General features: G+C 36.9%; 1 protein-coding gene across 3 annotated transcripts in view; it reads left to right on the top strand.

The window, feature by feature from the left end:
• The window catches only part of MYT1L (myelin transcription factor 1-like), a 399,784-nt gene that overhangs the window by 267,354 nt on the left and 109,110 nt on the right, over positions 1-23,320 (top strand). For all 3 annotated transcript variants that reach the window (XM_006863965.1, XM_006863966.1, XM_006863964.1), the window contains 5 exons: positions 4,737-4,739; positions 7,652-7,902; positions 10,245-10,481; positions 14,681-14,802; positions 15,675-15,743. In XM_006863965.1, the coding sequence (XP_006864027.1) occupies positions 4,737-4,739; positions 7,652-7,902; positions 10,245-10,481; positions 14,681-14,802; positions 15,675-15,743 (682 nt within the window). The remainder of the gene's footprint in view (positions 1-4,736; positions 4,740-7,651; positions 7,903-10,244; positions 10,482-14,680; positions 14,803-15,674; positions 15,744-23,320) is intronic.

Raw genomic sequence — 23,320 nt, 5'->3', positions numbered from 1 at the left:
TTTTTTTTTTTTTTTTTTGTAATTTGGGTGAATTGAAACAATAACCAGAACCAGAATAATTGACAAAACCCTGGTAGAAACTTAATCTTTGTTTCAGAAATCAAAGACAACATATACATTGCATAGCAACCAAATCTCTTGCCTGTTGGCTTTTGGAAACCGCAGTGCCCTGCCCCCAAGATAGTGGCAGACTATACAACTATGAATAGTAGTGGCATTCCACAGTCCTGCCAATAATCCAGTTTCATGCAGTAGGCTTCCAAAATGACTCACTACGTGTCTTCCAAGTTTCCTGTTCCAGGATTTTGACCCATGATTTATGGTTCCAGATCACCCACATTTTTTTACTTGGCATCTCATCGGTATCACTGTGTCAGCTATGAATAAACCAGTTCAAAGTTCTGATTAATATAGAGTGTCAGTGATTTCATAGAACTAATACTATGATAGGAGTGCTGGTGGTGCTGTAGGATAAGCATTGGACTGCTAACCACAAGGTCAGCAATTCAGACCCACCAGCAACTTCATGGGAGAAAAATGAGATTTTTCTACTCCCACCAAGATTTATAGCATCAGAAACCCTATGAGTTGACTCAACAGCACCTAACAACAATCACATTTATATACCAGAGAAGGAAGAACAGGAGATAATTATGGAGATTTTAAGAAAGCAGTTAAGGAGCTCTGGTAGCATAGTGGTTACGAATCGGGCTACTAACCTCAGGGTCAGCAGTTCGAAACTACCAGCTGTTCCGTGGGAGAAAGATGAGGCTTTCTGCTCCCGTAAAGTTTTATAGCCTCAGAAACCCTGGATAGTGTCGCTATGTGTCCAAACCAACTCCACAGCACATAACAACAACAACAAGAAACCAACTGTAACACTTCATTTACCATGCTTGTCTGTAAGGCTTGTAAATTTATACATGAGAAACTATTAAGAAGAAGAAGGATAAGAAAGAACAGTTGATTCCCATATTTGTATCTCTGGTATTGTCCATTCAGATAAGGTCCAAACCTATATTTTTACTTCAATGGATACAAAGTCACAAACCTCAGTGCACAAGAGCAAATCCAACCATACCACCTGTTTTGTGTGGTGAGCTAAGAATGGATTGTACATATTTAGGTAGTTGGAAAAACTTCAAAGAAGAATATTTTGTCTCATTTGAAAATTACATGTAATTGTATTCCAGTGTCCATGACTAAGTTTTGTTGGAACACTGCCACCCTTAGTCATTTACAGATTTTCTACTGCTGCTTTTAAGCTACAAGTAGAGTTTAGTAGTTGTGACAGAGACCATCTGGTCTGCAAAGACTATCTGGTCATTTACCGAAAATGTTTGTTGACCCCTGGTCTAAGGCATCTCCACTTGTTTCTCCAAGCAAAACATCACTTTCATTTCTTTAAAACATACGCAATTACCACTTCCACTAACGTTCCACACACCTGCCCCATCTGTGTCAACCTCTGGCATTAACTACCCTCTAGCTGGAAATCTCTCTTTACCTAACTATACACTCTCTACATTCAACATCTGCCTTCATAAACATGTTTTTTTATTGAGTCCTCTCTGACAAAATTCTAGTATGGATTTGAATATCTGCCCTTCTCTGAACTTATTTTACAAATATTGTTTGTGTTAACCATTACGCCCTTTCTCTGTAATTATCTACATCACACAGTTTAGCAGTATGTCTTGTCCTTTAGCAATTTCATGCTCAAATGCCCTTAGTTCCATTAGATTATAACCTCCATGTGGGCAAAAGATCTTAAGATGCTTTTCAACTCTACAATGCCAGTGCACACCATGCAGATATTAGCCATGAAAACAATAACTACTAATTGTAATTAGTAAGAGGTTGAAATTAGAATTCTTGTTTGGATTTTAAATCAGTTAAAATTATATAAATTGGATATTTGTATTGCAGAGGATTACTAAAAGAAAGTTGTTTTTTTCACAATGTGAGATTTGCGGCCATGTTTTACTTCACTTAAGATCAAGCACAAACTCAAACCCATGTAAAACACAAATAGAGCCATGCCCACGTCTGGATCAAATTATTCAAAATTAAGTGCTACCCATGTCCCACGTGGCATGACTAACTTTCTAACTGACATCTTTTGATTATATTCCCTTGGACACATTCTTCTGTTCTTTACAGGAAAATGCTAATACATAAAAGGCAACACTATTTGCAGAAAGTAAAATAGAAGGAAGTTTGTTGTTGTTAAGTACTGACAAGCCGGTTTCAACTCAGGGCAACCCTGTATATAGGGTTTCTGAGGAGCAGCTGGTGGGTTTGAACTGCCAACCTTGTAGTTAGTTAGCAGTCCATTGCTTATCTTAGAGTGCCACACCAGGAATCCGAAGTGGGAAAATAAAATATGTACATTTAGTAAGACTCACAGAAAAGTAATGGTGGTGGTGATAGTTATGTACCACTGAACTGGTTCCGACTCACAGTGACCCTGTGTAGAGTTACCGAGACTGTAAATCTTTATGGGAGCAGAAAGCCTCATCTTTCTCCTATAAAGTGACTGGTAGATTTAAACTGCTGAAATTGTCATTAGCAGCCCAGCTTGTAATCTACTAGATTCCTTCACAAGAAGACTAGTTAGGTAAAAATAGTTGGAAAGATTTTTTTAAAATAATTTATGTATACAGCTGTTTTTCTCCTATAAACACAAGGTCAGATGCACAAACCCACTATACCATCCTCAGAAACCCTATACAGGATCACTGTGAGTCAGAACAGACTTGACAGCACTTAACAGCATATCCTGGAGAGTTTTCCATTTTTCTGTAGATCTTTTATATCATTGAGATCTATAGAATCATTGAGAAGATATTTCTCAATACAATCTAAGATGTAGTTGACTGCTATTATCATATGCAACTGTGGCACTCGAAAGTAAAAGCAATTATTTTTCTTATCATATCCAGTGATATGTTGGGCATGTAGAAGAATTTTAACAAATTCTTGTCTGTTGATTGAAAATGATTTGATTGATTATAACTTTAACAAAATAAAAAGTATGTTCTGTCACTATGAAAGTGCTCTAATATGATGAAGAAGGAGCCCTGGTGGTACAGTGATTAAGCACTCAGCTGACAATCCTAAGGTGGGTTTGAATCCATAAGTTGCTCCAAGGGAGAAAGAGGTGGCAGTTTGCTTCAGTAAAGATGTGTTGTTGTTAAGTGTTGTGGAGTTGGTTTCTACTCTTAGCGTCCTTGTATAAGGTTTCTAAGGAACAGCTGGTGGTTTTGAACCACCAACCTTGTGGTTATCAGTCCTGTACTTATCCTACAGCACCACACCAGTTGTTAAGTGCCATGGAGTCAGTTCTGACTCACACCAACTCTGTATAGGGTTTCCAAAGAGCGATTGGTGGGTTTGAACAGTTCTACTCTGTCTTGTTGACTCGTTGTAAGTCAGAGTCAACTCAGTGGCAGTGGGTTTAAGTTTTTTTGTTTGTTTTTTAATCTGATGAAGAAGGGACTCTGTCAATATTTGAGGAAGAGGGATGAGAAAAGCAGCAGCATCATTACAATGCAATGCCTGCCAAAGAGGAGCAGGGAACAAATGTCATTAACCTGAGCAAGTGCTCAGAGGTGGTCATAGGATTACTGATAATCATGGTTTTACAAGCATATTCAAATAAGTGGCCATTTCAGGAAAATAGTTCATGTCCTGGAAGATTTAACAAATAGAAACTCTTATTTTAATTTTGAATAAAATCAAAATATGGTTTTTAAAAGATATATGTGAAAATATTGTCACAATTGAATTATTTGAATTCATAAATTCAATCACCAAAGTACTCTCAGCTCAATCAAAAATTCTGTAAGCATCGTATCTACTTAACATAATTCAGAAGTAGAATCTTACGACTCAAACATTTGTTAAAATAGATGTAACATTATGTATATGACTTTTTAAAATAGAATCATAATTTTAAGATAATATAAAGCAATTTGAGCAAGATGAGAGAAAATTTCAATAATGTAAATTATGTTAAAGATTCATATTAGTTAAGAATTTACACAAAGTGATAGCATTTTTAATAAATAAAATGCTAGATTAGGTTAGGAGACATGGCTTCATTTACTCCTGTTCTGGCTCTTCTTTTTGGGCTTCTTAAGCTTGACTTTTCTAAACTTGCATTTCTGCATCATCAAATGAGCAGATGGAAGCATGTCACAGGATGGTTGAGAGGGTTAAATGAAATAATCGTAAAGTAGTCTAAAAATTATGCATGGTTATGCCAATGTAATGGGTAATTATTATGAGACATTTACAAAATGAACTGATTTTTCTGAATAAATAGCACACTTTTTCTATCTCCACCACATACAGTAAATCATTCCTTACTTGTTTCAAATTGTGGCATAGATACAATTTGTTCTTTGATGTTTTTTCAGGAGCTAAAATTCAAAACTATGGGTTGTTTTGTTATTTTCTTATTCATGTGAACCACATATTTTCCTGAATCAATGGCTAGTCCTCACCAGGAGAATGAAAAAAAAAAAAAAAAAAAGTCTCATCATAAGTATCATTTTATTTCTCATATGACTTTTATACTTCTCTTTATATGACAATTTAAAATGATATAATGTCATGAACTTTATTTAGTCCATGTCAGAGTATCACGAACTATAAATTAGCAGGTATTGTCTCAGCATGGTTTATGGTGCTTACTAAACAAGTCGGCAAATGGATTTGGAGCAGCAAAGATGGTGAAGGTTTAACCCACAAGAGTGTAGTTTGTTGCATCCCTCTAGTTTGAGCCCCGTATAGCCCCATGAATGATTTCGGCAAAAGTCACGTAAAGATGTGTGGGACTTCCCTGGTATAGGGAAGTGTGTTAATTTCCCAACTTCTGCTGTACATACCTACAGAGTAAGAAGCAGTGCTCTCAAAGATCCCAGCAAGACTAGACTAGATGAAGGGGGCCAATGCCCATCTCCTATACTGTGTAGTTTTGTGATTTGTACACTAGATGCATTAACAAAGAAAAGAAATGGCACATATTATCAGATAATTGTCTCTGTATTGTTTATGCTCTACAACAGGTATAATAATTGTTCCCTATTGTTATGCTAATTTGTTGTTGCTGTTGTTAAGTGCAGAGTCTGTTCTAACCCATAGGCACCCTGTATAGGGTTTTCACTTGAACAGTAGTTCAAACTGACTTTGCAGTCCAGTACATCAACCCACAGTACCACACCAGGACTCCTATGCTAATTTGTTAAGTGCCTTCGAGTTGATTCCGACCCATAGCGACCCTGAACAGGGTTTCCGAGGCTGTAAATCTTTATGGGAGCAGAAAGCCTCATCTTTCTCCCGTGGAGCAGCTGGTAGTTTCAAACTGCTGACCTTGCGGTTCGCAGCCCAATTCATAACCACTATGCTACCAGAACTCCTTCCTATGCTAATTTAGATTACCATAACAGAAGATACATTGTCTATAAGTTACTCATTATACTTCATGGCTCTTTGTTGTCACTGTTAAATCGACTCTTTGGTACATGCAGAGCAACTAGGTATAAAATATGAGTAGTTATTGCTTGAACGGATGGTATATTTTATAGCAGTGAGCTGAGATGAGATTGGGGTTGACCCACATAGGTTCTGAGGCTTCGGTCATCACATTCCTGCAAACTCTGTGGTTGCCTATGCTTTAGAAGTTTCACCACACTATAATGTGGAAATAATGTGGTTTGTACTTAATATCATTAAAATATATTCTTCAGCTCAAAATTAAAAGTAATCAGTGATGAAATTTAATTCTTTTTTTTAATTTGTGCTTCAATAAAGTGTTTGGGGATAATTTCTAAATATTATAAGATGGTATTAACTATGTTAGAAGGTTTTTTTGTTGTGATTTATACTGTTTCTTCTCTTCCCATTTGTGAGGGAGAACACTGAGGAAGTCCTCCTGAAGGGTGGGAGGCTTCCAGTTACAGAACTAGTTAATGACTAAACAGAAAATAGTAAGACCAGTGACAGCTTGTTAGATCCCTCCCTCTTTCCTCCTTTCACCAATGACCATAATCAAAGCTTCAGTCAGAAATACCTAACACTGGGCTTTGCCTGTTAAGTCCAGAGCAGGCCCTAAGCAAAACTGGAAACCCATCCAAATTAGCAGTCTGCAGTTACGTTCTCTTTCCATGAGCCCCCGCTCCCTCTACCCCTACATCCTTCACCCAGTCCTTTCAAGCCACACCCTCATGCTGGTAGCAGAAGAATGCTTTGGAAATAAAATGCCAGAGGCAGTGTGCTACCCCTGTAAAGATATTTTGGGTTTTAAAGAGAGAACCACTCAAAGCAGCCGTGCTTAATTAAAAGAATGAATCTCTAATGGAGGGATTTAGGACATTGCTGAAAGAAATATTTTTGTGGGGATTCTTCCTACACACTCTAGGCTCACCTTTAAGTAATTGCTTACTCCACCGATTCATGATAAAAAATCTGGCCTTTAGGCAAATGAACATCCTGTGACTTTAACTGATCCTGCCAAGGATAATAACTCAGAAAAGAGAGTCCATTATAATAAATCATTGATAGCAACATTTTCTCACCCATGTACTAAAGGAGATTTTTAAACAGCTCTTAAAAATATAGCACTTGCTTTTCAAAGTACCTGTTTGGCTGTCAGTAATGAGGGTTGTTCAGAAAGGAATAGTAAGCAACCAGAATCCTATAAATGAAGCACTGACTTTTAAATATAAAGAGATTATGCCACATGCGGCATGTATCTTACATATCTGAGTATTACTACATAGCCACTCTACGTTGTTAAAAAATTCTCTTGAACTTATTTATATTCAAGAGAATATGTTATTCTTTATCCCCTCAGCCATCACTATTTCACTGGCTTGGCTCTTTATTAGAATTTTAGAAGTATTTTCTTGAGGAAAGTACTTTCTGCCACATTTTGTGTTCTATATACCTGGCAGGGAACCCACTTCCCAAAGAAAACCAACCCAGGATGCCTAGGAGGTGGCCCCCAGATGTCTTATGAATCTGGGTCGCCTGCACATTACAACAGTGAGCTCTGGTTGGCCTCCACCCAGCCAATCACTAGACAGATGAGTGATCTGCAGAGGTCCCAGATACTGAAAAGATAATAAGCAATTATAAGAGTGGAGAGAAAGCCTTGACTCCCTTGGGCCTTCACCAGACTGAAATGCACGGTCACTTTCCCCACCCTAACCCAAAGCCTTAGCAGGTATATGTCTTTAAATGGATTACTTGATGTGTAATTGTTTATACCTGCTTAATAAACAGTCCGTTTAAGGAAAGAACACACACATGTATTCTTACCCTTCTCCATCCCCAAAGTCTCCTTATTCAAACATTTTTTTTAAAAAACCCTAAAGCCTGGATTTTTGTTTCTTTCTTCCCATTAATAAACCCATTAACATCATTAGGACTCCTCTACACACACACACCGATTGGTATTAATTAATGTGTGTGTGTGTGTGGTTTGTTTTAACAGAACTAGTAGGAGTTAGGAGACAGCAGTGGGTTTTTGGTTTGGTTTTTGGTTTGGTATGGTTCCTTTACGTAGTGCGCTAGGTCTTTTGAGTCATCCTTTTTTTTTTTTCCCACTGTCTCTCTCTCTCTCTCCTGTGCCTCCCCACAGCTAAGCGGTATTGTAAGAACTCGAGTCCGACCAGCAGCACCACGAGCAGCTATGCCCCTAGCAGCAGCAGCAACATGAGCTGTGGGGGCGGCAGCAGTGCCAGCAGTACTTGCAGCAAAAGCAGCTTTGACTACACGCATGACATGGAGGCAGCCCACATGGCTGCCACGGCCATTCTCAACCTGTCCACCCGCTGCCGAGAGATGCCACAGAACCTCTCCACTAAACCTCAGGACCTCTGTGCAGCCCGGGTAAACGCTCCGTTTATTGAGGAAGCTGCCACGACCCCACCCCCACTCGGTCCAGGGCTGAGGCCACAGAGGGGAGGGGGTGGGCTGCCCTGCGTTTTGTCTTAAAGGCAGCTTTTTCCCCAGTAAAAAGCTACAGCTTTTTTTTTTTTTCTTTTTCTGGTTTAATGCAGTCAAATAAAAATAGTGATGCTGAGTCACTTAAATCCAGGTCAAACAGACGATCTTAAAAATATGGGACTAATGATATGAACCTATGGTTTAAATTATGCTGTAATTTGTAGACTCAGTGATAATATAAAAGCTTTTTTTTTTAGTTTGAAAATTTAGTGCAAGTTTGCATACAGTAGCTAATGGCACCACTGGCTTAACACTATTCATTTTTTAAATTAGGAGAAATTATGAAATCTTTTAGGTTAATGTGTATAAATGGACCCTAAGCATTAGGATCAGTAGTCATTTCTGTAAACATTGGGTCCCACAGGATTTTCTTGTTGTTTCAAATGGTCATATAGAGAACACCAAGCTAAAGAAGCAATATTACTTGCATTAAAAAAAAAAAAAAAAAAAAATCCTGAGGTTTAGTAGTTCCATTGTTAAATAAAATGTCAGGGAGTAGCCCTTTGCCTCCATGCCCAATATATTAGCCAGTCCTATGGAAAGTAAAACACCTGATTTTCACACTACCTTCTCATTCTTGTAATCATAGCCAGTACTCATACGTTTAAAACAATTATAAATGCTAAAATGATATGCAATATTTATCAAGGTCTTATATTTTAAATTTTCTTATCCGTCGATTCATTGCCTATGCTTACAGCAGAAGATAAAGAGTTATTTAAGATGCACCAGAGAACTCAGAGAGAGCTACCTCGATGAGGCCACTAGGTGGCCCGGGAGAACCAGGCAGAGCCAGGGAGCCCGTTGTATTGTGTTCTCAGAGGAGAGGCTGAGCAGGCGGACATGTTCACCTCTTCCCAAGAAAAACAAAGGTTTTCTTTCTCTCTTACCTAAAGCTTCTTGGCTATGCACCATGAGCTCACAACACTGACAGTAGTTGTTATAAATCATTGTAATTTGTATGAATGGAGAAAGGTCAGTAATTTTGTATTTTGCAAATGCTTTCTTTTCTATTAATATCTTTATTCCTATATATTAGAGAATTGTCAGGGGCATGCAATTTTCATTGTGATCAGGGTTGCTATGATGCAAGACTATCATGGAAGATATTCTCTGTAGAGAGAGAGAGCGAGAAAGGGAGGAGAGAGAGAAAATAGTCACCCCTTCCCATTTTTTCCACTTTATTAAAATTAAACTAAGACTGAGAGAATAAATCCAACATTATGAAGCTTAAATTAGTATCAACGCTGCAATCAGGAATGTGCTTTGACAGAGCTCAGGCAGAATAATGCTGTGTAATTTATCAAGGTAACAGCCCAAAGGATGGTATTTTCATCCCAAGCATCCTCCTTGTGCTATTACATGGAGGGGAAAGATTGCTGCTAGACATTTGAGTAGGCAGTGCTTTCATGTTAGCTCTGAAATCCAATTTTTGCTCAAGAGAGTGTAACTCTTTAGGGTAAAAAATGGACGGATTCTTGGGACTGCTTTGAGTTATCTTACTTTCTGTTTTCCATGTGTCCTTCCTTCTTTCTTAATGAAAGGCAAGCTCAGAAGAATTCTGTTTCAAAGCATCATTTAAATATTAAAAATAAACCTCACCCTGTACTGCTTTAAAACAAAAAAAAAAAAAGTTGACTAAATTTCAGATTTGCTGAAAGTTAGAGCAGGTCAGACAATAATCACTGTAGTAGAAATATTTTAAACTGTGACTGCATTTCTCCTTGCATTAAAATGAAAAATTACCATTATTATATAGAATTTACTATTAGAAAATAAATTATAATTCCTTCTCAGTTCCTCCATTTATTTGGTTTTCTTCTCTGCCACTGTTGAACTATTAGAATCAGTAGAACTGAAGGAGAAATTTTAAGCTGAGGTGTGTTTGTTTATTTGAACTAGGATAGAATTTAAATTAAGCACTTGGTTTTCTTATGACTAGACTAGTTTCTAAAAACATAGGTATGCTGACAAGTGAAACAGTTACATAGATACATAGATGCATTCTCCAACCATTCTCAAGGGAAAACACTAAATAAAAGAAATATACCAACAGACCACTTCTGTGTATTTTGAAAGTTTGCAGAACCTTTAATGAGAAGGTAGGAATTCAGTGTTTAAAGTTTGTATTGGCTGAAGGCTGGATTCTGATTTAGGTGATTTAAAGTGTGGTGGTTACAAGATAGTCAGGCACAAATTCAGTTACTGTGTCTCTATTTTGACAGAATCCTGACATGGAGGTGGATGAAAATGGGACTCTGGACCTCAGTATGAATAAGCAGAGGCCGCGAGATGGCTGTTGTCCCATTTTGACTCCACTGGAGCCTATGTCCCCCCAACAACAGGCGGTGATGAACAATCGGTGTTTCCAACTGAACGAGGGGGACTGCTGGGACTTGCCAGTAGACTACACCAAAATGAAGCCCAGAAGGATAGATGAGGATGATTCCAAAGAGATTACTGTATGTCCTTTTCATTGAAACCTAACTTTATTGAATCATAGACTTTAAAATCGGGCCTCAGTTACAAGAAAATGCCATTTTCAGATATCCTAAGACAAAATATATGACCCTTAGGCTATTGTTGTTGTTAAGGGCTGTTGAGTGGGTTCCAACTCATAGTAACCCTGTTTAGGGTTTCCTAGGAGTGGCTGGTAGGTTTAAACCACCAAAATTGCAGTTTGCAGTCTAGTGCTTATCCTGCAGTGCCACACCAGAACTTCCTTAGCTGCTATTGTTGTTGTTAAGTGTTGTTGAGTCCGCTCCAACTCATAGCGGCCCTCTCTAGGGTTTCTGAGCAACTGATGAGTTTGAACCACCAACCTCGCTGTTCAAACCAACCTTCTGGTCCAGTGTTTATCCAATAGCACCACAGAAGATATTTGTGACTAACATTGATTTGAGTGAAACAAACTTTAACTGCATTTTAAATGATGGATTTCATTTTCTTATAACTATATTTTGTCTCAAAAATATCTACTATAATGTTTAACAGCATACCAATGCATTTTTCTAGGTAAACTATTACTATAATACAGAATCTTCTTTTCCAGTAGAAATTAGTACGAGTCTTAAATACTTAAATGTTTAACTGTTTGTTATGAATTACCTAGCTCTTTTGATGCAAGGAACAGTGCCCTTCCTTTTAGATGTGTCAAATATTGAAGATAGTATACCCAGCTTTAAATAAATTATCTTAGTTCAGTCATCTAAATCTTTGTTGACTACAATATTATTGAAACACCTATGATATAAAAACATACTTATTTTCAAATTTAGGTTATTTGACCATCTTTTAAGCTAAGGAAAGAAACGAAAGATACTTCTTTCTTTATTGAACTTTTTTTTTCCAGTGTTCAATCCTGAAAATTATGACATCTTTTTTATTCAATGAAAATGGAAATTCCTCTTGCATATAATACCTAGACCACCTCAAAGCAATAGTGTCTTACAGAAACCTCTTGTTAAGTGCTGTCATGACACTTTCGACTCAGAGCAACCTGTATAGCATTTCCAAGGAGCCGCTGGTGGATTTGAACACCAGCCTTGTGGTTAGCAGTCCAATGCTGGTCCTACCGTGCCACACCAGGACTTCTAAAGAAATGCCGGCAGCTGTTGCTGTGTGCTGTGGAGTGGGTTCTGACTCATAGAGACTCTGTATAGATTTTCAAAGGCTGCAAATCTTTATGGAAACAGAGCATCTCATCTTTCTCCTGTGGAGAGTCTTGTGGATTCAAACTGCTGATCTTGCCATTAGTAGTCCAATGCATAACACAGTATGCTACCAGGGTACCTTCCTACAGAAATTAGGGGATCGAAGGAAAGGAAACAATGGCTATACGTAAGAATTAACAAGGAAAGCACTTGCTTATAAAGTCATTACATCTTAAAGCCTACTTTTTTATTCTTGAAACTGAGTTAAGTATCTAGGAACTCACTATTAAGGAGACTGGAATCCCAGTGGCAAGCTCAAATTTTGGAATATTTTTCTCTCCTATGGTGTTAACTCGTTTCTACTAAATAAGACATGATCATTGAATTGCAAAATGTATTTTAATTAAAATTAAGCCCTCAAAAATTGTCAGAAATATTTTAATCATATTGACTGTAACAGAAGTAAAACCTTGTTGTTCAAAGTACATGAACCTACAAAATACTTTTGCTGAACATTGCCATCTATAGGAATTTTTCTGTTACTACAATTAAACACAATTCTTTCTGAAAGTGGATCCTTTCTAAAAAAGTGTTTCGCAAGAATAATTTAAAATTACAACATTCATCAAATTTTGTTTCATTAAATGTACATATATGCAAAGTATTTTCCAATGATTAGTAAAATCTCAACTCTAAAACGTTTTCGATAGAAAGTTTAATCTTTGAATGTCAATATAGAATAACATTTTCACTGATTACAATTCACCAACAACTATTTATTGAGCATTGAGAGACAGGCCCAATTTTAAATAGTCTACCTTGTCTGAACATTTATCTGTCCAGTGTTATGATTATGTTGTTGTTATTTGCTGTCAAGTCGATTCCTTCTCAGGGCAATCCAATGTGTACAGAATAGAACTGCTCTATAGGGAAGCAGATCATTAGGCCTGACTTCCAAGATTCCTCAGGGTGGATTCGAACTGCCAACCTTTGGGGTAGTAGTAGAACACTTAACTGTTTGTGCTATCCAGAGAGACCCCATGTTATTCCATTCCAGGCTACTAATTGAACTGAAAAGGGTTTTGAGTTTGGGGCTTTTTTTTTTTTTTTTTGTCTTTAGGGCACAAATGGTTTGCATTTGATGACTAGCCTGAAGGTTTGTGGTTCAAACCCATTCTGATGTGCCACACAAGAAAATCTTGGTGATCTGCTTCTGTTAATCCACAACCAAGAACACCATATGGAATAGTTCAGTACCACAGAATCAAGTTTAACATAGAACATGAACCCTGTCCACTGATGGTTTATGGTAATTGTAGAAGTTTAGAACAGTTTATAGGAAATTAAAATTTGCACTGTTGAAAAGAGACACTTTTTGAGTAAAGCTCACTTTGCATTTTCAAAAGAATTTCAAAATTCTTCCTCCTCAGGACAAGAATATACCAGGGTAAACCAAAAAGTATTGTTACTCGAGTTTCAGTTCATACATGTACAGGTTTATTCCAAACAGAATATGTTTCAACTTGCCTCTGTGATCAGTGAATGGTTGCAGACAAGTTCTCTAATACACTTGCCTGAGTCATTGGGTGCCCTCAAAAATGATTCAATCAAATCATTGGCTTCTGAGGAGATTTGCTGAGTCAGTTAAATTCAAGGTCAAGAGGTCAGCCCAGAAGGTTATAGTTACAGTTTTGAGGATTCCAAAGGAGTAATAGTGATAGATTTTCTTGAAGGAAACACCAGGATCATGACAGGTTATTAGGAAGAAGTATTAAGAAAATTGAAAACTACATTGGTGAAAAATAGACCAGGAAAGTTGTGCCTATGACTTTTTTCTTCTTTTTTTCCCATCAAGACCATGTACTTGCTCAATCTTCCAGGGTAACAAGAATTGCCCTGCGATAATTTCTCTGGAAAACCCTACCCCATCCACCCTACAGCCCATTCAGACATCTTTTTGGTCCCCAAACTCAAACATTGAAAATGAACACAAATTTAGTCCCTCAAAGATGCCTAGACTGCTGTCTTGATATGGTGTAAATCAAAGATTTCAAGAACAAAGATGTCAGTTTGAGGACTAAAGTGTGCATGACCCATGCCATGGTATTTTCAATAATCTCATATGCATATGAACATTGGACAGTGAATAGGGAAGACTGTAGAAGAATTGATACACTTGAGTTATGGTATTGGAGGAGAATAGTTAAAGTACCATGGACTGCCAAAAGAACAAACAGATCTGTTTTGGAAGAAGGTCAGCCAGAATGCTCCTTAAAAGCCAGGACATCATCTCTTACACTTTGGACATATTGTCAGGAGGGAGCAATCACTGGAAAAGGATATCATGTTTAGTAAGGTGGAGGATAGGAGAAAAAAGAGGAAGACCCCCAACTAGATGGACTGGCGCAGTGGCAGCAGCAGTAGACTCAAACATAACAACAATTGTGAGGTTGGTGCAGGACTGCGCAGTGTCTCATTCTGTTATGCATAGGCTTGCTATGAGTCAGTACTGACTAGATGGCACTTAACAACAACGGCAAATCAAAGATGGCAGAATTTTTCAGGGAAGGGTTGTTGTTGTTATTAAGTGCCATCGAGTCAGCTCTGAATCACAGCAACCCTATATAGGGCTTTCAAGGAGCAGCTTGTAGGTTTGAACAGCTGACCTTCTGGTTCAAGCTGACCTTGCAGTCCAGTACTTTATCCTACAGTGCTACACAAGGACTCCTCAGAGAAGAGATAGAGAGATGGACACACACTTTCAGAAGTATACAGACTTAGGTGGATATGACAAGAAACAATTGCTTCTCATTTTGCTTTGTTGTTTAATAACGGTTTCTGTTTTTTTTGTAGCAAGACTTTTCTCTTACTCCCTCATATGACCATTTAAAAAGTATAGTAGGAAGAGGGGGGAAATGTAGAGATAATCTCACAGCCACCAGTTACCTTCTTTGATGTGTGTCTTATATTATCATCTGTGTGGCTCTGAAGCTGTATTTTGCCTGCAGCCGGAAGACCTGGATCCCTTCCAGGAAGCAATGGAAGAAAGACGGTATCCTGGGGAAGTGACTATCCCAAGTCCCAAACCCAAGTATCCTCAATGCAAGGAGAGCAAAAAGGATTTAATAACGTAAGCATAACGTGAGGTGAAATTATTACTCTTCGGAACTTTCCTTTTCTTTGGCTTATTTTTAAAAATCAGATTTGTATATGCCTTGCCGTTTGAGCATGCGACATTCGCAGCATATAAATGTTTCAAATTGCAAGTTCAGTAAAGCGAGAAGCTGTGTATTTGCTTGTTCTTAATGATGCTCTATTGTATGGAGACGCCATTTTCATTTAATCCTGTGCATTTTGCAGCTTTTCTTTAGGGTGCTTAAGTCCCCTTGCAGACATTGCAGCTAAACTGGAAACAATGAAACTTTTTTAAAGTTTTTTTTTTTGTTTTTTTTTTTTTTTTTAAACATACTTACTATTTTGGCTGTTTTTGTTTTTGTTTGGTGGCAGATGTCCAACACCAGGGTGTGATGGGAGTGGTCATGTGACTGGTAATTACGCCTCACATAGAAGGTGTGACTTCATTTTTTTCATGGTGGATTCTGTCTTTTCAATTTATTGTTTTCAGCTTACCTCAACAATGCTGTCAAAGTAAAAATGTTGAATTATGTGTCAACCCCCTAAGTGCTATATGTTGACCTTTAAAAGCATGCCAATTTATGTGTTGTATAATGTCTTTATTTTCAAATAGATGACCTAAATTCAAAAACTTTTTTAAACTTTGAACAAAACAGTACTAATTTATTTTTTAAAAAAAGAAATATTTCCTTGAATTTATACTTCAACATATTCAGATTTCACTGCATATAAATTCAATATACAGCACTTGCCCCATCGCTTTTCTGCATTCAAATTTTTAATTTCAATTTTTTATGTTGTGTTTGTTCGGGAGGCTTCAGCTAACTAGAGGGTTGACTTACTTGAATGTCCTGACCTGTCTTACAGTCTGTCTGGCTGCCCATTGGCTGACAAAAGCATTCGAAGTATGCTGGCCACCAGTTCACAAGAACTCAAGTAAGATTTCATGAAAATAATTCTCTATTTTAAAAATCTATCCACTTAGAAGTTCACACACACACACACAAATGTGTGATTTAAATAGAAAAATGTCTAAAGTCACCTGTGCACAGTAATGCCTTTACTTGGCATCCATGGTTGAATCCTCATAATTTTTGTCACTTTGCAGGGCAATCTATTCTGCCTTTCTCCCTTTCATTGTTCTCTAGTTCTTTCATATCATGTCCTTGGTACCTTGAATCTTCAAAACATCAGGACTGTCTCTTCAGATACTCACACACATAGAAGGGAAATTTTACCTTACTCAAAATTTTAAGAACTATCAATTAAAAAGTCAAAAATTGACATTTAAAATAAATCAGTGATTAATATTATTATTTAAACTATAGATATTTAAAAGTACTAATGACCAAAAATCTAACACTGTAGTAGCTAGTTTATTAACTACACTATTGCCATAGTTATTAGTACTCTTTGGATAGTGATAATATATTTTCTCCAATCCATGTAGTCATGGTATTCAACAATACACAAATAGAGACACACATAACTATAAGAGTTTTACCTCCCTCTCCTCTCTGCCTATAATTCATCCTATGTTTTAAGCATAAATATGGCAAAATGGTAAAATCACTAAATTTATACTCTCAGCCTAAGGTATTGTGGTTTTTCTGTTTTGCTTATATGTGTATATAAGGGTGTGTGTGTGCATATACACATGACGTATATGATGAACCACAATTGCTGTACTAATATTGTGAAGTTCATTCATCCATATTCAGTTCCCAGACAGGTTTTGGAAGAAGTTGGTACAAGTTATAGAAAATATATTAAAAATATAGGTTCTCAAGTTATAGTAGAATTCAGGTTTATGTAAAGAAAGGAGGATAAGACAAGCAACATAAAAGAAAGTTCCACAACATGATGAGAACCAAGAGTATCAAAAAAAAAAAAAAGTTCTTTAATTACCTTCTCCACATGTAACATGTTAAAAATATCATTACGTGAAACTGCTTGGTTTTCATTTTGTTTGGAAAAAAAGCTTTATTACCAAAGTAAAGAAAGTTCTGTTTTCGACCTTATATTTTATTCCTTTCCCAGCTATGCTATCCCCACTCCCATGCCCTAACCCCTGTGTGATAGACCAGAGTTATCACTAAGTGTAGGATTTTGTTTCACACCCATGTCATTTTTTACAGGATCCCTGTTCAAGGCGCTAGTGCCATAGATCACCTGCTCATGTTCAGTGACTTCCTGAACTAGCACTTCCGTCACAAGACTCTTGGAGTTATCTTCATGGAATTTAAACACCTGGAGGGTATCCTCTTACTTAACAGCTTTACAGTCTGTAGCATCATCAAAAGCAGTGCCTAATGGACAAAATAGCATTTAGAATCTCAAAACGGACAGCATTAGCAAGAACAATTCAACCCAGTTTGTTAAGGCATCTTCACCCCACCCCACCCCAACCCCATGGCATGAAGCCATATATCCCTCATAGTCAAACATAATTAACTCTACTTGGAACTTGGCCAATGCATCAGAACATGGCAACATTCCTTTGAACTTCTTGATTGGGAATACTTTACAAAAGTTTGGCATATCGCCAGTTACATCAGGCCAGCTATAATCAAGAAAATAGCCTTTACACAACTTGCATCTAGTGTTGGTTCTAACTGGTTGGTGTCTCAAAGCCTCCAAAGACCAAATATTTTTCTGTTAGGTTTAGTTTTCATTGGTTTGCATCCCTTCACATTGGCTGGAAGTGTATGTTGGTCTGAAATTCCAAGCCAACCTGCTGAGCTCACCATTCCCATTTCTAGAGTGTCTGCACTTTCTTCTTATCTTTTTTTCATCTTGGAAAATGGGTTAATGGTCCTCTTCACTATCAACATCTTCAGAAGGTGGAGATTTGTCCTTCATATCTTTCAATACAAGGTAGGATTGGTCAGTCCCTTCCTTCCTGCCTCTTCCTGAAGGCTCAACCTTGTCTTCCAGCGGGCAGACAGCCTTTTTCTAATTTTGACTACTCTAAAAACCTTACCTATTTCTAAACATATCTTTGCAAAAGTAAATCACATTTCAAATGACTCTTTCTAAGGAAACAAAACTTGGCCACTTTTCTGAAATGGCCTGTTTCTATGCATAGATCTTCAAAACTAGGGATTTCAAATAAATGGTTACAGGCAGTCTCTAGGTTATGAACGTGTAACTTCTGTACAATCCAAAGTTACAAATTAACCTCTGTAAAGCCTATGATAGTAAGAATTCAAGGTACATAAAAATGGTTTCTAATAACAAACAGGTATTATTTTATAATGTGTATCCAAAATTATTATTATTACCATTATATTAAAGATGTTTTCATTATTTTAAAGTATTTTTTAGACTTTGATACATAGAAATGTACAAAATGTACTATATCCTAAGACAAACATTTGACTAAGTGATTTTTAGATACAAGCCATGCCTGTTTCAATTTACATACAGATTCAACTTAAAGACAGACTTAGGAACAGAACTCACTCATAATGTGGGGACTGCCTGTGTAAGAAAAAAATCTAATGTTTAGTACCAAATGTGACTAAATGACATATCCAGCTAAACCGAGGAAATCTTAAAGGATAATCTTTTTTTTTTTATCTTTTGCCTTTTAATAGATGATACTCCTTCATCTATTACCTTTTCACTTGAGTCAGAAAGCCTGGGTGGCTTTCCAAGCAAAGGAGCATTTAGTGTCTTTAAGATTTACACCACAATTCTCTAGGATAATCCATGTATGTGTCCTTTTCAGTAATTGTTCTTTATGCATTTTAAAAAAGAATTTGGGTAAATTCCTACAACAACAGCATCTCTTGTGATTAAGAGAGTGAAATCACACTATTCGTTCGGCAATGTTGTACTCTCAGCTTCTTCATAAAGGCGTATTAGAAAATAGGTCCCAATTATCTCAAAAAAAATCATAATTTCTCCATTACGCATCAGCTAAGTAATGGAATTTGCTAGAAATGTTCCTTTGGTCATTCCCAATGTTGAGTTTTTATACTTGGCCATTGACAAGACATTCTTGATCATGGACAAGACAACAAATTTTAGCAGATGAACTCTGGATCTTGGTCCTCAAGCCTCTTAAATATACTGACATGACATTTTGCTTAGTTCTTATTCAGAGCAGCAAATGGAGGATATTCTTCTTAGAAAAAGAAAAGAAAACGTCAAAATTTTTATGTCTATTTATGTACAATATGTAAACTGAAACTGTATTAAAATTTAATGTGTACATGAATATTATTCAAACTCTGGAACTGCTGCTTTCTCTGGTCCCTAGTCCTCTGAAATAGAAAATATAATTCATGGGTTTAAAAAAGTGAGATAGGAAGCACTGTAGAATAAAACTGAAACTTCAAGGTGGCAGACAAGAATAACTACAGGTTAAAAAGCTCCTGTGACTTGCAGATCCTTTCAAGTTGATGCTTTGAGGTAGAGTCAGTAGTTACATTGCATATATTTCCCACAAACCTACCTCACAGGGGTGTTGTGAGGATTCCTGATTGTAACATTCATTGAGACCCAGGTCAAAAGAATAAAAATGTATAAATTAAAGTGATTTTTTTTGGGGGGGTGGTGAGAACTCTGTTTAAGGAAACTCTGATTCTGAAGGGACGTATCTTCTCTTAATATTTCATTTGCTAGATTCACCTGAAAGTAGCAACTTGAAAGAACTTGCAAATGATATTATATAATAGTCAGCCTTTTTTTTTTTTAAGGATCCACATTCTCATAGCCATGGATTATTATTTCTATTTCTAGGGTGGTTGTTTTTTTAAGTGTAAGACAAAGGCATAAACTACATGTTCTAGTAAAAATAAAAAATAATTTCATTCAGAGACAATTAATTTTAAAATGGGCCTGAAATGGACTTCTGTTTATATGTTGGTGGTGGTGGTTATGTGCCGTGGAGTCAGTTCTGACTTACAGCAACCCTGTACAGGGTTTCCAAGGCTGTAAATCTTTATGGGAGCAAAAAGCCTCATCTTTCTCCCACAGAACAGCTGGTAGTTTCAAACTACTGAAGCTGAGGTTCGCACGATTCTTAACCACGATGCTACCAGAGCTCCTTATGTGTTAGTTGGTCAAATTTAGATACTCCCTTATTATTTGCATCTTTATTTTATAATATCATGATCCCAGGCTTCAGTACATACTTACTTTTCACTCTTCAGTTAAAATGTTATCCAATAGTTCACATTTATGACAATAGTTAAAAAAAACACAAAAATCTACTATCCAGCTATTTTGCATATTAGCAATAAGCATTTGGCAGTTACAAACTCCAAGGTATGAGGCAAGAATAATGACCCAGCTGGGCCATGATTCCCAGTGGTTTCGCAGTTAAATGATGATGTAACTGGTAGCTATACAATGATGTCGTCAGCCTCCATTTTGTGATTTGATCTAGTCATCCTCCATTTTTGCATAATGCCAATATTCCCATCAAGACCTGTTCTTTGAAAACTATTTGTGTCAATACATGAGGAATGGAAAAGAAATTAAAAGTTTAGTCTTTATTTCCTGATAGTTGAACATTGATTTAATCATTTGGGGGGGCTAGAATCTGCTTTTGGACTCCCTGTTCTTTAAATTTTTCTTTTATATATTCTTTAAGTCTCTCAAAATCTCTCATAGGTACTTTTCACTTAGACATACAGAAATTTTGGCCACATGAACCATAAGCTCCCGTCTTTTCTTTTTTTAAACAGGTAATATTTATTTTAAAGTAGACCTTAAATCAAAGAATTAAAATTTTGAACTTAGGCCAAGATATTACTTTTAGCTAAAGGCTACTTATTTCTAGAATTTGCCATGGCTTATTTATTTATTTCCAGCTACCAACTTAATACATGCAGCAAGGAGGATTATTTACCAGGATCAAATAAAGCTTAACTCACCTTCCAGTTTCCATTGTTTAGGGTGCAGGAAGTTCATCTACTTTTACTGTAGGGTTCTTAGAAATAATCCTCATTTTTATAATCTCCAACCTTTTTAAAGTTTACAATATTAAATCCACAGAGGCTTTTTGAATTACAACTGCCATTGAGTCAGTTTAGTTTCTTTAACAGACAGCTAGCTGCATTTCCTTATCAGAAGAATTCTGTGTAAATTTAGCTCCTTCATGACAGAAAGTCATTGTGAGATTCTATCCTCTACATTTGGAGGAGTGGAATAGACATGATCTTTCACTTCAGATTGTACTCCCACTGACACACTTGTTTCTGTTAGAAAAACAATCTCATTCTGCATCTGAATCTTCTTACCTGAGACTGTGTGAGTGCTTTGTATGATCATTTATGTGTGTGCATATGAAATCTCTGAAGGAGAGAGTGACTGTTGATATCTGGCTTCTCAAGTGTACGAACATATCATGTAAAGCATATATTGGGGCTCTGGATGAAAACTGGCCAGGTCACTGGGATTTCGTTTATTTTAGCTGTTCCACGGGAGAAAGATGAGGCTTTTTGCTCCTGTAAAGATTTACAGTCTCGGAAACCCTGTACAGGGTCACTATGAGTCGGAACCAACTCCACGGCACATAATCACCACCACCACCACCACCACAGACTTCCACAAATCCACAACAGCACCTAATTATAATTAAATAATTTGCATTTATATGTTCAACTCACTGGTGAGTTTGAACTGCTGACCTTGTGGTTCTCAACCCAGTATTGATCCTACAGCTCCACACTATGCTTGGCACATTATAAAGTACTGTTGTATTGATCATCTAATTTGATATAATATTAATTTGTGAGAAAAGATAGGACGGTATGGTTAGGCCCATTTTATAGCCATGGAAACTGAGTCATAGTTAGAATCCTCAATTAGGATTCCCACATAATCAATGTTTTTAAACCAAATATCTTCTCCATAACATGCTTTACATGTATGATATTATGCAACTGATAATTAAAGTTTATGTTTAACCACAAGGCCAGTGGTTCTAACCCACCATATAAGGTCGCTATGGGTCAGAACTGGCTGATGGCACTTAACAACAATAACCACATGGGGAGCCTAGTGGCTCCATATGATAAGTATTGGACTTTGAACCACAAGATCTGGGGTTCAAGCCCACCAACCACTCCACAGGAGAAAGATGAGGCTCTCTGCTGCCACAAAGACTTAAAGCCTCAGAAACCCTATACAAGGTCTCTATGAGTTGGAACCGACTCAACAGCACTTAACAACAACAACAACTACATAGAGGAGTGCTGTAGCTTTGTATGATAAGCAGTGGACTGAGAACCACAAGGTCATAGGTTTGAGCCCACTAGCCACACCACAAGAGAAAAGTGAGGTTTTATGCTTCTGCAAAGATTTATAGCCTCTGAAACCCTATACAGTGTCACTTTGAGTTGGAATTGACTCAACAGCACATAGACACATAACAAATGTTAGACCGATAAGGAGTCCTGGTATGACACTATCACTGACTGTCACACCCACCAGCCTCGCCTCAGAATCCCTAGACAGGGTCGCTGTGAATCAAGACCAACTTGACGCCACTTAGCAACAACAGCGTATTCACATAAAACAAAGATCCTGGATGGCGCACATGGTTAAACACTCAACTAACTAGTAGCCGAAAAGTTTTCAGTTCAAACCCACCCCAAGACTACTCAGAAGACAGTCATAGCAATAAGTTTCTGAAAGTTCACAGTCTTGAAAACCCTGTGGAGCAGTTCGATTCCTCACAAAAGGAGTTGCGGTGAGTTGGAATCAAATCAGTAGCAACAACAAAATAACCACATAATTGCACACACCACTTTTTATTTTTCTGAAGCTCTCAATACTTGATCTTATGTCATACTATTGCATAACCCATACAGAGTGTTTAACATGATCAAGGCCATTATGAAAACTTCCAGGTACTACTACATCATAATCACTGTTGTCAACATCATTTTTGGAAAACTGTAATACAGTCACATAAATTTCTCACAATCACCTAAATGCATTTTTCCTTTGCTCTGGCAACAATTTAGTTGTACCATTTAGATTTCAACATCTAAATTAAGATGTTGAATTTTAATAAAGATTTATAAAATTTCCACTACCTCATTTTTAATGCCCCTCAGACATATAACTTGTGGTAGATATATTTTTATTTTATAAAAATACATAGGTCTGATTTAAAATAGTTAAGTACACTACAGTAAAAAATTCTAAAATAAAAATGTTTGAAGATAAGTCAAATTACATACTCACATACATATACATAAACAAATGAGCATACAAACAAATAATAAAGCAAAGCTAAAATACAGAGAATAGAGGTTCTGAGTCCATTAAAATTAGTATTAAAGGACAGTTAACCAGAAAAACCTATGATTACCCTCCTGTTTCTAAAGTGTGCCAATATTGCCATTGTTGGAAGGGTCATGTTGAAAGTGGGGAAGATAATGAAAGCTGGTAAGAATACGTACTGACCAGTGGCCCTATCTGACAAAGGTGGCTGGATTTGCCTTTGCAAAAAGATTTTTGAGTCTCTAACTTTGTAAGACTTTACATAC

This window comes from Chrysochloris asiatica, unplaced genomic scaffold, assembly GCF_000296735.1.
Source record: "Chrysochloris asiatica unplaced genomic scaffold, ChrAsi1.0 scaffold00058, whole genome shotgun sequence".
Classification (NCBI taxonomy): Eukaryota; Metazoa; Chordata; class Mammalia; order Afrosoricida; family Chrysochloridae; genus Chrysochloris; species Chrysochloris asiatica.
Note: the sequence above shows the minus strand (reverse complement) of the source record. Positions and strands in the feature narration are given on the sequence as shown.